General features: G+C 39.0%; 1 protein-coding gene across 3 annotated transcripts in view; it reads left to right on the top strand.

Moving 5' to 3' along the window:
• Nucleotides 1-15085, top strand: part of LOC106093721 (calcyphosin-like protein) — a 57769-nt gene that overhangs the window by 23809 nt on the left and 18875 nt on the right. For all 3 annotated transcript variants that reach the window (XM_013260855.2, XM_013260854.2, XM_013260851.2), the window contains one exon: nt 11079-11212. In XM_013260855.2, the coding sequence (XP_013116309.1) occupies nt 11079-11212 (134 nt within the window). The remainder of the gene's footprint in view (nt 1-11078; nt 11213-15085) is intronic.

Genomic DNA, 15085 nt, shown 5'->3' with positions numbered 1-15085 from the left:
AATGTGGCTTTTATGGGCCTAAGACCCTAAATCGAAGAATCGGTCTATATGGCAGCTATATCCAAATCTAGACCGATCTGAGCCAAATTAAAGAAGGATGTTAGGGGGCCTAACACAACTCACTGTCTCAATTTTCAGCAAAATCGAATAATAAATGTGGCTTTTATTGGCCTAAGACCCATAATCGGCGGATTGGTCTATATGGGGGCTATATCAGGATATAGTCCGATAAAGCCCATCTTCGAACTTAACCTTTTATGGACAAAACAAGAGGCTGTGCAAAATTTCAGCTCAATATCTCTATTTTTTAAGACTGTAGCGTGATTTCAACAGACAGACGGACAGACGTACAGACGGACGGACATGTCTAGATCGTCTTAGATTTTTTCGCTGATCAAGAATATATATACTTTATAGGGTCGGAAATGGATATTTCGATGTGTTGCAAACGGAATGACAAAATTAATATATCCCATCCTTCGGTGGTGGGTATAAAAACAAGTAAAAGTGTGCTAAGTTCGGCCGGGCCGAATCTTACATACCCTCCACCATGGATCGCATTTGTCGAGTTCTTCTCCCGGCATCTCTTCTTAGGCAAAAAAGGATATAAAAAAAGATTTGCTTTGCTATTAGAGCGATATCAAGATATGGTCCGGTTTGGTAAAATGTCAGCCAATTCGAATAAGAATTGCGCCCTTTGGGGGCTCAAGAAGTAAAATGGAGAAATCGATTTATATGGGAGCTGTATCAGGCTATAGACCGATTCAGATCATAATAAACACGTATGTTGATGGTCATGAGAGGATCCGTAGTACAAAATTTCAGGCAAATCGGATAATAATTGCGACCTCTAGAGTCCCAAGAAGTCAAGATCCCAGATCGGTTTATATGGCAGCTATATCAGGTTATGAACCGATTTGAACCTTATTTGACACAGTTGTTGAAAGTAAGAATAAAATACTTCATGGAAATTTTCAACCAAATCGGATAGGAATTGCGCCCTCTAGAAGCTCAAGAAGTCAAGTCCCCAGATCTGTTTATATGACAGCTATATCAGGTACTACGGATCCTCTCGCCCCCATCATATGGTGGAGGGTATAATAATATATATGTAACTCGGCCTGGTTCATCCTCATATTATCTACACAAGTTAAAAGCAAGATCAGCAAAATAAAATCCACAAATTTGGTAGGGGCTCTTAAACTACATTGGACCGATGAGTATATTTCACAACTTTAATCGCAGTATGCACCTCTGGCGAAAATTTTCGTTACCATAAGAAAAGCATTGACACATCCTAAAAAATTTTCTTTGCATAACAGGGTGACATAATTAGGTTCGGTTAGGTTGAAAAGAAAGTGCGGATAGTAATCCGCCCCATCCAAGCCGGCTTGTTGTGTGCTCTAAAAACTAAAAATTAACTTTGAAAAAGGAAATTTTAAGTTACGAATTCCGTACTACTTACAAACTCTTTAATTGTTTGCCATACCACCCCATAAGTTATATCATGTCTGGTGTGTCTTGTGTCCCCACCTAAGTACCGGTGCCTTTTTGCCGCATAAGCTGGGCAATGACATTGGATTTGCTCCAACGTCTCAACAACTTCCCCACATAAGTGAGCTCGTAGTCCTATATGTCCCTTTATGATACCAAAGGCTATACTGACCTCCTTCTTACTACCTTTCAGATTTTAGCCATCCTACTGACTGTTTCGCTATTCCACAGTGTAACACGGCCAATAACTCGGACCCGAAAGACTTTGGGTTAACCAAGTTATGCCCCGGCACCCAAACAATGCGGATTGTGCCATCCTCAGAGAAGGCGTTTATCTCCTTCTTACACTCCAAGACTGTTCGTGACCTTACCGTCCTGGTTGTTATTGCCCTTATGGCCATATTCATACTCGATGTCCTCGCGTTAGCACCACACCACCTCACGCATTCCGTGATCGCCCGAATCTCCGCCTGCAGGACCGTATTATAATCAGGCAGTCTAAAACAGATCTTAGTCTCTGGGTTCTCAATATAGACCCTCAGGCCCACTCTGTCCTCAAGTTTTGACCCATCCGTGTAACATGATCTTCCAGACGGCAATACTATCAGTCGAAGACTGTACAATGCTGCCAGCCAGAATCTTCTTCTCTTCCTTCCAGGTTTCCTATCGTTGACTCGATTCTACTGCGATGGAATGGGCTGCTCCCATCATCACTCCATTCTCCCATCGCTTTAAGTCTCATAGCCGTTTAATCTGTATGTCAATTGGTCGGATATCTAGAATAGACTTCAGTGCCCTAGTGCGCGTGGTCCTTATTGCTCCGCCTATGTCAAAACAACATGTTCTCTGAACCTGTTGTATGGTCCATACTTTTTCTCCACAGCAGTCCACCAAACTACTGAGGCGTAAATAAGTATTGGTCTAATCACACCCCTGTAGAGCCAGTGGACTATCCTCGGATTCAGGCCCCATTTCGAGCCTACGGCTCGTCCACATAGTGCCCAACGTCTGTGAGCCTTCGCAGTACGCTCCTGAATGTGACACTTCCAATCCATGATCACTCCTAAGTATTTGACCTTGTCAGATATTGAAATCGTTTTATTGAGGAAACGTTATGCGTCAAATTGGCCCCCTTCATATTCCTCGTAAACAGGCCGATTTCAGTCTTTCCTAGGTTAACATTGAGATCCCTAGGTTTAGCCCAGTCATATACCATATACAAGACCCTGACGGCTGTTCTGCATAGATAGTTGGGATCCTAACCCCTAACAAATATTATCGCCTGCATAGCAGACGGGTTCAACTCCCTCCTCAGTCATCATCCATAACAGATTATTTATGGTGGTCAACCAAAGGAGTGATGATAAAATGCCCCCTGTGGCGTGCCCTGTGCCACTCTAAGGACCTGACCCATCCTTTTCTGGTCTAAGGATTGGATCAATGTGTCGGTCCGCACATTGTCTAACGCGCCCCCTTACTGTCAATGCAAACCGCCAACGTGTACGTCTTGGAATCGAAGCATTCTTCCATTCTATACACAACCTTGTACAGGTCAGGTTCCACCGACCTCCCTTGACATAGGGATGCTGTTTGTATTTAAGCATTTCGCTGTATGTCCTACTCTTTATCATGGTATCTACAATACGTTCCATAGTTTTGAGTAGAACGGACGTAAGGCTTATAGGTCTGTAGACCTTTGGTGTCGCATATCTTGCCTTGCTGGGCTTGGGTATAAATAACACAATTGCCTCCTGCCGGGCTCTCGGAGTATATATATAAGTCCTAGGTACGCTGTGAAAATTTTGGCCAGATAAGGCGCCAGGTAGTATGCTTCTTTCTGTACTAACGCCGGAAATATTCCATCAGGTCCGGGTGACTTAAATGGTTTGAAGCTCCTCAAGGACTCCTTCACCATAAATTCCGTAATTATAAACCTTCGATCAACGCCATTATTCCGAGATTCCGTTGCCTCCGTGAGTCCCTTCGTATCCTGTGGAAAAGGGGTTTTTATCAAAAGCCTCAACATGTCCTCCGTTGTCTCTGCTCTCACTCCCATGTCGTCTACTAAAGTTTCAGTTTGGACATGGGTTTATGACAGAAACTTTTTATCTTGGCGGCGTCAATAACGCTATCGACCTGTTCGCAGAAGAGCTTCCAGGAGGCACGTTTTGCCACTCTGGTAATCTTATTGTATTGCTTGAGCCGTTTATAATACACATCCCAATAAACTTCCTCTTTTTTATGACGTGCATCCAGGGTTTTCTTGGGCTGATTTCCTTTCCCAAAGAGGACAACTATCTTCGAAGGACACCACCAGTGCAGTCGTAATCCTGTTGACATTGTCGTCAGTGTCTTCTATGCTTACACTATCTAAATTATCTTGTCCAAGTCTTCTTCTGAGTAGACTTTCGAATTTGGTTTTCAACTTATTCCGGAAGCATATTAGAGACCTCATCGATTAGATTTTCCGAACATATTGTCACATCTCAAACGTTCTCCCTATTAGGTCGTTAGTAATTAAGAATTCTGCCCCACGAAATGTGGTGAGAGTTTGCATCGCACCCTATTAGTTTCGTTCTGGAAATGTGTATAAAAGCGGATAATGTTTAGAAACAAAGTATGAAACGGTATTATTTTTTTAATCAAAAAAAAAAACACTCAAATATGCGTCATAAATTCAAGATTTTTATAGGAGTTGATAAATAGGTCTTTGCCAATCTCTCTTTAAAACAACTTTATGTAAACGTTAAACGTCTGAAATTTAAAATACTTCCACATATTGTTTCTCCGATCTCCCGATGTAGGGGCTTGAACACATATAATCTCAATTCAATTCCTGATTTTCCAGAAACTGAATACAGTGATTTGTGTTAGACACCAAGATGTCCGTGCCGAGTTTGATGCATATCGAACCATACTTCGAAATAATTGCTATTCGTCCAAAATCGTATACTTTTACCCAGTGAGGGTTTTTATGAAATGTGGTTAAAATATATTTGAGGTGGTTGGTATCCAAAGATCGACGCCGTTCGGACTCGTCTATAAAAAGGAGGCCACTTATCATTGAGCTTAAACTTGAATCGGACTGCACTCATTGATATGTGAGAAGTTTGCCCCTGTTCCTTAGTGGATGTTCATGGGTAAAATTTGCAATAAAAACTTAATTTTAACTTTGGTTCCGTTTTCGGAAAATTTCGTGGAATGTGAGTTCGACCAGGTCGTAATTTGTACAATGAACAACGTGCATTATCAGCTAAGGTTATGCTCGAAACAATAAGTTTTGTATTTAGCATTCTCAAAAGACTACGACAATAGTGAATAAACGGGAAAATAATATTTAAGGGGACTAAAAGGCAAACTTCCAAACTGACACACATATATGTATGGCTTAAGCAATAATGCAAAATATTTCACAAATTTCTGTTACAGCTATGTAAGTGTTGCCAACGAAATAAAATGAAAATTGCACGGAAACCAGAGAACCAATATTACTCTAACTGCTTATGATTTGTAATCGTAAACTTTCGTGAAAATCTGAGCAGGCCTGTAAATAGTCATCAGACCTCTTCTTAGACTGGCACTTTGTACTGACTGTAGTGTGATTGAATGCTGCTTTTTTGAGTTCCATGGTAGAACTGCCAAACTCTCGACCATAGCTCTATTCGATAGTTTCGCCATTTTTCTTCTTAACTATCGTTAGTATCGACAAATTTGTTGAATATATTATATAATATGCATATTTCCAAAGCAGCGCAAATTGACCAGGCCGAGTTTTGAATATCCTAGATACTTCTAATTAAGACTTCTTAGGAGTAAGGAAGTCAAATTACTGGTTAAGATACCAAACCGCATTTCAGTGGTCAACAATTTTGGATTTTACATGCCCAATAAGTCAATCATACCAAATTACTTAATATTGCACTACTTAACTAATCGCGACATTTTTTCTATTCTACTAAAGTGAGTAAGAAGGTTATGCGCAATAACCTCCAATGAAAAAATTCTCAATGAAATAAGTTCTTATGAACTAGGTTCTATATAAAAATCAAATAAGTACCAACTTAAAGACATGTGATACAGTCCAAAAGAAATTAAACAATACAAAAGCAAAAATTTTTTAGAGTCAAAAATTAAATAGGTGTCCGAAATTACGAAACTATATTCAAAATATTTGGACTTTTTTCACTACGCAATAAGTCCAAAAACTTGGGGAACTTTTTGATGCTTATTTCTGGGGTTTATTTCGTAAAGACTACGAATTATCCACGAAGGGTAAAAAATGATCAACCAAAGGATAAGTAAAAGGATGCTATGTTCGGCCGTGCCGAATCATTTATACCCTCTGCATACCTATCAATGGGTGTATCTCTTTCTTCTTGTTGTTACATTTATTTGTAACACCAATAGGGATGAGCATTGTTATAATACTCTGCACCACAGTTGCGACTTAGGGTATATAAAGGCTAATTAAAAACAAGTAAAAGCGTGCTAAGTTCGGCCGGGCCGAATCTTATATACCCTCCACCATGGATCGCATTTGTCGAGTTCTTTTCCTGGCATCTCTTCTTAGGCAAAACAGGGTATCAGAAAAGATTTGCTCTGCTATTAGAGCGATATCAAGATATGGTCCGGTTTGGACCACAATTAAATTATATGTTGGAGACCTGTGTAAAATGTCAGCCAATTCGAATAAGAATTGCGCCCTTTGGGGGCTCAAGAAGTAAAATAGAGAGAACGATTTATATGGGAGCTGTATCGGGCTATAGACCGTTTCAGACTATAATAAACACGTATGTTGATGGTCATGAGAGGATCCGTTGTACAAAATTTTAGGCAAATCGGATAATAATTGCGACCTCTACAGGCTCAAAAAGTCAAGATCCCAGATCGGTTTATATGACAGCTATATCAGGTTATGAACCGATTTGAACCATACTTGGCACAGTTGTTGGATATCATAACAAAACATGTCGTGCGAAATTTCATTCCAATGGGATAAGAATTGCGTACTCTAGAGGCTCAAGAAGTCAAGACCCAAGATCGGCTTATATGACAGCTATATCAGGTTATAAACCGATTTGAACCATACTTGGCACAGTTGTTGGATATCATAACAAAACATGTCGTGGGAAATTTCATTCCAATGGGATAAGAATTGCGTACTCTAGAGGCTCAAGAAGTCAAGACCCAAGATCGGCTTATATGGGAGCTATATCAAAACATGGACTGTTTTGATATAGCTCCAAAGAGGTGTCGTACTGTCGCACTTCTCTCCAAAGAGGTGTCGCACTGCGGCACGCCGTTCGGGCTCGGCTATAAAAAGGAGGACCCTTAGCATTGAGCTTAAACTTCAATCGGACTGCACTCATCGATGTGTGAGAAGTTTGCCCCTGTTCCTTAGTGGAATGTTCATGTGCAAAATTTGCTATTTTGAGGGCTCAAGAAATCAAATACGAAGATCGGTTTATATTATATCATGTTCTTGACGGATTTGCACCTTACTGGAGACACTTATTGGAAGTCATAATAGAACATTATACGCAAAATATCAGCTTAATCGGACAAAAATTGCGACTTGCAAGGGCTCAAGAAGTCAAATTGGGTGATCGGTTTATATGGGAGTTTAATCAGGCTATAGGCCGATTTGAACCATATTTAGCATAGGTGTTGTACGTTATAACAGAATAATTGCACATTTCTGCTCATGAAGATTTTGGCAGATCAGCCTTACTGTTGGAAGTTCTTTCTATGATATTCTTTGAATGGAAAGCATTGAATGAAATGGCCTAAAGCCCGACAATATCCTACATAGGAATCTTAATATTTGTTTTAAAGAGCACTCAAATTGGAAAAAGTATTTTAATGATTTTTTCTGCGTTTTGCATACAAAAGTGTTCATAAAAACCAAAAAAAAAAAAATTCCGCCTGAATTTTTTGCACGAAAAAACGCAACGTACCCATATCAGGCAAAGATGGTTTCCAAATGGCCTTTTTTTGTAAATTGGTTGTGAAACCTACAAATATTCTTTGAGGTAATAAATTGTTTCCATATTTTTAGGGGACGTATGAAGTAAAAACAAGTAAAATCGTGCTAAGTTCGGCCGGGCCGAGTCTTATATACCCTCCACCATGGGTCGCAATTGTCGAGTTCTTTTTCCGGCATTTCTTCTTAGGCAAAAAATAATATAAGAAACGATTTGCTCTGCTATTAGAGCGATATCAAGATATGGTCCGGTTTGGACCACAATTAAATTATATGTTGGAGACCTGTGTAAAATGTCAGCCAATTCGAATAAGAATTGCGCCCTTTGGGGGCTCAAGAAGTAAAATGGAGAGATCGATTTATATGGGAGCTGTATCGGGCCATAGACCGATTCAGACCATAATAAACACGTATGTTAATGGTTATGAGAGGATCCGTCGTACAAAATTTCAGGCAAATCGTATAATAATTGCGAACTCTAGAGGCTCAAGAAGTCAAGATCCCAGATCGGTTTATTTGGCAGCTATATCAGGTTATGAACCGATTTGAACCTTATTTGACACAGTTGTTGGAAGTAAGAATAAAATAAGTCATGCAAAATTTCAGCCATATCGGATAGGAATTGCGCCCTTTAGAGCTCAAGAAGTCAAGACCCAAGATTGGTTTATATGACAGCTATATCAGGTTATGGACCGATTTGAACCATACTTGGCACCATTGTTGGATATCATAACAAAATACTTTGCGCAAAATTTCATTCCAATCGGATAAGAATTGCGCAATCTAGAGGCTCAAGAATTCAAGACCCAAGATCGGTTTATATTATAGCTATATCAGGTTATAGACCGATTTGAACCATACTTGTCACAGTTATTGGATATTATAACAAAACACGTCGTGCAAAATTTCATCCCAATCGGATAAGAATTGCGCACTCTAGAGGCTCAAGAAGTCAAGACCCATAACAAAACACGTTGTGCAAAATTTATCTCAATCGGATAAGAATTGCGCACTCGAGAGCCTCAAGAAGTCAAGAAGTCAAGACCCAAGATCGGTTTATATGGCAGCTATATCCAAACATGTACCGATATAGCCCATTTACAATACCAACCGACCTACACTTTTTTTTCTCGTATTGCTTTGACAGGTTGGCAAACGGCGTTACCACCTTATGGCAAACAAATAGATTTGCACTGGCAACTTTTTTGGCGTTTTATTTTTGCCACTCACGTCTTGCCTATCCAGTACTAAATTAAAACCCAGAAAATTGGTAGCAACTCCAGGCTCGATGAAAACGATTGGAGAGCGGCCATCTGCGGTCACACCTGTCCAAACTATCACTCAACATGGAAAATTACTTTAGTCTGCTCAAATTTTCATTAGTTTAAATTTGAAATAATTTTCCTTAATTAAAGACATTTTCTTAATTTCTTAAGGAAATCATGTATGTTTGTTTTTCATGGAAAAACCCATAATCTGCCTTTAACAACAAAAAAAATTTCATATATATTTGGCATGCTTAAAAAGAACTAAATAAGCAAATAACAATTCATTAATGAATTGTTTACGGGGAATCGGTTATACTTTGAATTTTTAAAATTAATCCTTAAAACAGACGATACTTTATGTCACAAATATGAACTTAACCTTAGTGACAATATTGAAAAATATATCAGTCTTAAATGGTCTTGCATGCTTATTGGCAAAAAATTATTACAGCCTCCAGTATTTGTACTTCCATCTTGAAAAAAATTGATTATTTGCCATTGTTTAAAAAATCTGAAGTATAGATTCATATTCGGTATAGAATAACATTGAAATATGCCATAAATACATTATTTTAACTTTTTATTATTATATTACTTAGATAAATCAAATTTTTATCAAAAACTATTCAATTTTAGAGCCAGCAAAGAAGCCGAGCAAATAATGGTATATATCTTATTCTAGCTAATATTAATTTAAAATGTCTAATTATGCAAAAATTTTACTTTTTTTTAAGTTGCTTAAAAAATGCTATTAGGCAAATTGTGCTGAGACAAAAATCCTTTGGGCAATAAGAAGTTTCGACTCCTTTAAGACGCCAGGCCCTGATGATGTATAACCGGTTGAATTACAAGCTGTGTCTGATAGACGGGTTCCCTGCATTAGGGAGATATACTCTGCTTGTATCAGAATCATATATACCTGTGGGATGGGGGGACTCGAAGGTCATTTTCATTCCGTCATCCTCTATGCTGAGGACTCTTGAGAGGTTGATAGAAATGTATCTTAGGACAAAGATACTTGGAAATCGCCTGTCGCGGTAGCAGCATGCATATAGTAAAGCCAAATCCAATGAAACAGCCCTTCACGACCTAGTCGGCTACACAGAGGGGTTCCATCGCTGTCAAGGAATATACAATGGTAGCATTTCTTGACATTGAAGGTGTTTTCTGTAATGTAAAACCGACGTCAATCATGAAGGAGTTGCAGTTTCGAGGCATCTACTCTATCGTAAGAAATTTTATTAATAACTTACTTACTAAAACATGCATTACGGCAAGCTTGGGACCAGTGGATCTCGAAGGATGGGTTAGTAGAGGAACACCTCAAGGAGGTATACGGTTTCCTCTACTTTGGAATACAGCCATTAACAATATATTATTGTTTCTGGAAAAATACGTGTAAAAGTGGTCGCGTATGCTGATGACGTGACAATGGCGGTTAGGGGAAGTTTCCCAACACTCTAAGATATATACTTCAGGAAGCTCTACCTGCAACAGCAAAATGTGCTACCGAAAGTGGTCTGAATGTAAATCCGTGCAAGACAGAAGTGGTTCTTTTCTGCAGGAGATACAAGTTGTTAACAGTGGAACCAGTCTCATTGGGTGGACAGGAAATTGAACTTCAAATCCAACATTTGGAAAGGGCAAGAAAGGCCACTCTTGCCCTATACACCTGCAAGAGAGCCATTGGGTATATACTGCAGTTGTCAGACCTATCATGCTATATGGTGTTGTGGTATGATGGACGGCGCTTCAAATGTCCAACTACTGGTCAATACTCAACCGGATCCGAAGGAATGGACGAAAACGTCGAAGAGAGTCTGATGGCAGACGGCCACTTAAACCTAACCTAATCTAAGTTGCGTAAATACCCACATACGAACATTCCACCTCGGCCTTTTCATCGAACAACCACAATCTAAACGAAGAAAAATAACATAGCACGTCCCTCCTACATGGAACATCCCATTCAAATTCCATATTTAATTACCATTCTGGCATTGTCTTATTGCAGTGCCTGTCCAACAGCACTTCAGTTGGAGAAGCAATAATCAATTAATACCTCATTGTTCAATTGTGCTTAATTAATTCAAGTGAAAAGAAATTGTCGCTTATTAACAATAATTCAATATTAATTCTGCTTCGTATGTGTGGCCATGCATAAAATGTGTCAGTTTTAACTATTTTGTTTTAATACAATATTAATAAATCCGACCGTTGAGTACTGTGAGGACCATCCTTAATTGTTAATTATTAATAATAACACAGATTTCATTAAACTTCGGCTGACCACAATTATTTCAATAATTTAATGTTTGCTTTTATTGCTGCAGGATTTTCAACAACTCGAGACTAATACCATCAACAAAGCCTTGGAGCAATTGTCAACTGGCAGCATGGATCCTCTAACAAAGTTACGTGCATTGTGTCTGTCTCGCGGCGCCATTGGCATTAATGGTCTTGGAAGGTAATGTATTATATGTATATACATAGATAACAAAGTTGTTCTCCTAAAAAGCAAAATATTGAGTAATGTAGTGCTAACATACAGCTCTATAAATAATTTGAAGAACCAGGATTTGACAGCATCAACGGAATGAAATTCAATTCCGTTCTTTTTTAATGCATTTGAAGCTGTAAGTCGTTTCCTAATAGCTGGTAGAGTGAGTAACTTTGCATATTACCCTGAGTCATTTTTCGTTTTATTTGAACCTTCAAAAGCACTAAACTAAAATATGAAATGATCTAAAAAGAATTCAAACTCAACTTCAATAACTTCAAGATAACTGCAATTTTACCTACTCCAATATAATGTATACAAGTAAAAGCGTGCTAAGTTCGGCCGGGCCGAATCTTATATACCCTCTACTATGGGTCGCATTTGTCGAGTTCTTTTCCCGGCATCTCTTCTTAGGCAAAAAAGGATAAAAGAAAAGATTTGCTCTGCTATTAGAACGATATCAAGATAGGGTCCGGTTTTGACCACAATTAAATTATATGTTGGAGACCTGTGTAAAATGTCAGCCAATTCGAATAAGAATTGCGCCCTTTGGGGGCTCAAGAAGAAAAATAGAGAGATGGATTAATATGGTTGCTGTATCGGGCTATAGACCGATTCAGACCATAATAAACACGTATGTTGATGGTCAAGAGAGGATCCGTCGTACAAAATTTCAGGCAAATCGGAAATAATTGCGACCTCTAGAGGCTCAAGAAGATCCCAGATCGGTTTATATGGCAGCCATATTAGGTTATAAACCGATTTAAACCTTATTTGTTACAGTTGTTGAAGGTAAAAATAAAATACGTAATGCAAAATTTCAGCGAAAGCAAACTGTAAAGCCTATCACTCCCTCCAGACCATCTTACACAAGTTTTGAGTCTATACAGAATAAGCAAACAAATAAAAATACATAAAATGTTTATCTACTGTGAAAGACCTTTTGCATCAAATATTATCGCGATGGGCCTACGTGTCCCGTTGAAGAGTGTTTAGTGTGTGGGAGGCCAACCAGATACTTAGTCGCTAATATTAACACCAATTTCATAACCTACAATCAAAGACTTTTGATTTACATATTGACCTGGCAATATCCACTTTTGGCTTTTTTTGGGATTGAGGTGGTCTACCAGATACTTTGCCCTAAATATTTTTTCCACATTCGTAGTCAACTCTCAATTCATTTCATTTGAGACCCTTTTAATATAGTTCGATATACATAAACACAAGTCTGTATTTGGAGAGGAACGGCCCGCAGGCATTTCGGATGAAACTTTTCATATGATTTCCATATTATCCCAATCGTTAAGCATGCTTGTTTAGGCTTGTTAGAAGATGGGGCGGCACAAACACTTTGGAGTAATTTTTAATTCCAGACTCGCACACTCCTTTTAAGTATCTCTCATTCGACGCTGTCCCAAAGTTTTAAACCATTTTCGCATTTGGGTATCAAGCAAAAGAGCGCTCAAATCTCGGAACCCATTTCCAAGATAAAGAGATTTTGAAAATTAGGGCAAGGGGAAGGGTCCGCCCCTTTGGATATCGGAAAATAAAGTACACTATTTACATTTCGAATTTTGGTCTCTGCGATTATTTAGTGAAAATAGATTTGGCCATTTTGGAGTCTTTTTGAAACAAACCAACACGCAAACTATCAAATAAAGCAACAAATAAAGTTTTTGAGTCTATACAAACAAAAAAAAACTAGTATTTACAGAAGAAAAAAAAAAACATGGCCCACTCCAGGATCGTTCATAACGGTTGTTTTTAATATCGACTTCAATTTTTACATAGAATAATTGAACTGCCATAGTTAATCTTTGCCGTTGTCAATATCATAAAAGAAAACTTGACCACAACAAACAATAAATACGAATCAAACAATAATTACTAAAAACAATGTAGTTACAACAATAAGCCAAGATCCCAGATCGGTTTACATGGCAGCTATGTCAGGTTATGAACCAATTTAAATCTTATTTGACACAGTTGTTGAAAGTAAAAAAAAGTACGTCATGCAAAATTTCAGCCAAATTGGATAGGAATTGCGCCCTCTAGAAGCTCAAGAAGTCAAGTCCCCAGATCTTTTTATATGACAGCTTTATCAGGTTATGGACCGATTTGAGCCATACTTGACACAGTTGTTGGATATCATAACAAAACACGTCGTGCAAAATTTCATTCCAATCGGATTAGAATTGCGCACTCTAGAGGCTCAAGAAGTCAAGACCCAAGATGGGTTTATATAGCAGCTATATCAGGTTATGGATCTATTTGAACCATACTTGACACAGTTGTTGGATATCATAACAAAACACGTCGTGCAAAATTTCATTTCAATCGGATAAGAATTGCGCACTCTAGAGGCTCAAGAAGTCAAGATCCAAGATCGGTTTATATGGCAGCTATATCAAAACAGCTATATCAAAAATGGGCCGATATGGCCCATTTACAATACCAACCGACCTACACTAATAAGAAGTATTTGAACAAAATTTCAAGCGGCTAGCTTTACTCCTTCGGAAATTAGCGTGCTTTCGACAGACAGACTGACGGACGGACATGGCTAGCTCGACATAAAATGTCGCGACGATCAAGAATATATATACTTTATGGGGTCTCAGACGAATATTTCGATTAGTTACAAACAGAATGACGAAATTAGTATACCCCCCATCCTATGGTGGAGGGTATAAAAAAGAGTAAAAACAATGGGCTGACTTCCGTGTATTAAAAACCAAGCACAGCAAAGCGGTAGACCTCTTGAAATCTAGACAAGGCCACATAGTTTTGGAATGCTCACAGCCCCCTCTTTGTGATCATCTATCATTCGTTGTCCTCGAGCCTGGTCGTGAAAACTTAGCTGACATGTCGCTAGAGCCATACCCCCGCGTTGTGACCATCTATCATTCGTTGTCCTTCGAGCCTGGTCATGAAAATTTAGCTTACATGTCGCTAGAGGCATACCCTCAGATTCAATTCAGATAGGGTAGTTCCAAGTCTCGCAAGCTCGTCCGATTTACAATTCCCTGGGATATCGCTGTGGCCCGGCAACCAGAACAGCTTAATTTTGGACTGTTCAGCCATATCGTTGAGAGATCTGCGACAGTCGAGGGCGGTTTTTGTGTTCAGGGATTTTATGGCTGTCTGGCTATCTGAGACGATATTTATGCCAATCGTCGTAATGACATTATATCTTAGCCATTCCACCACTTCCTTATTTGCAAGGATCTCCGCTTGATACACACTGCAGTAGTCGGAAAACCTTTTCGATATGACCAGTTCTAGATCTTTAGAGTACACCCCAAGGTCCGCCTGGTCATTTAGTTAGGAACCATCCGCATACAAGTCTATTTAACTTCTGTTACAAGGGATATCGTAGTTCTAATCGGTTTTATCAGGAATAGTGGTACAGTACTTTTTATCAAAAAGCGGCTCAGGCAGGGTGTAGTCCACACTACCTGGAACATCGGATATTGTATCAAGGATAACACAGTGTCCGTGGCCGCCTCATGACCAAAAAGAAAACTCACGGTAGTGGTAACAGTGTCCAGAGGCAGAAGATGTAGCATTAAATTCCGTGCATCAGATGGTGTCGTCCTCAGCGTCCTGAAGCGCCGTCCACCAGACCACAACACCATACAGCATTATAGGTCTGACAACTGCAGTATTTACCCAATTTACCCTAAATCCCCACCTTTTTTGCCAATGGCTCTCTTGCAGGTGTATAGGGCAAGAGTGGCCTTTCTCGCCATTTCCAAAATGTTGGGTTTGAAGTTCAATTTCCTGTCCAGCAAAACACCCAGGTGTTTTGCACTTTCTGTAAATGGAAAATTCTCT

This window comes from Stomoxys calcitrans, chromosome 2 (genome assembly GCF_963082655.1).
Source record: "Stomoxys calcitrans chromosome 2, idStoCalc2.1, whole genome shotgun sequence".
In the NCBI taxonomy this organism is placed as follows: domain Eukaryota; kingdom Metazoa; phylum Arthropoda; class Insecta; order Diptera; family Muscidae; genus Stomoxys; species Stomoxys calcitrans.
Note: the sequence above shows the minus strand (reverse complement) of the source record. Positions and strands in the feature narration are given on the sequence as shown.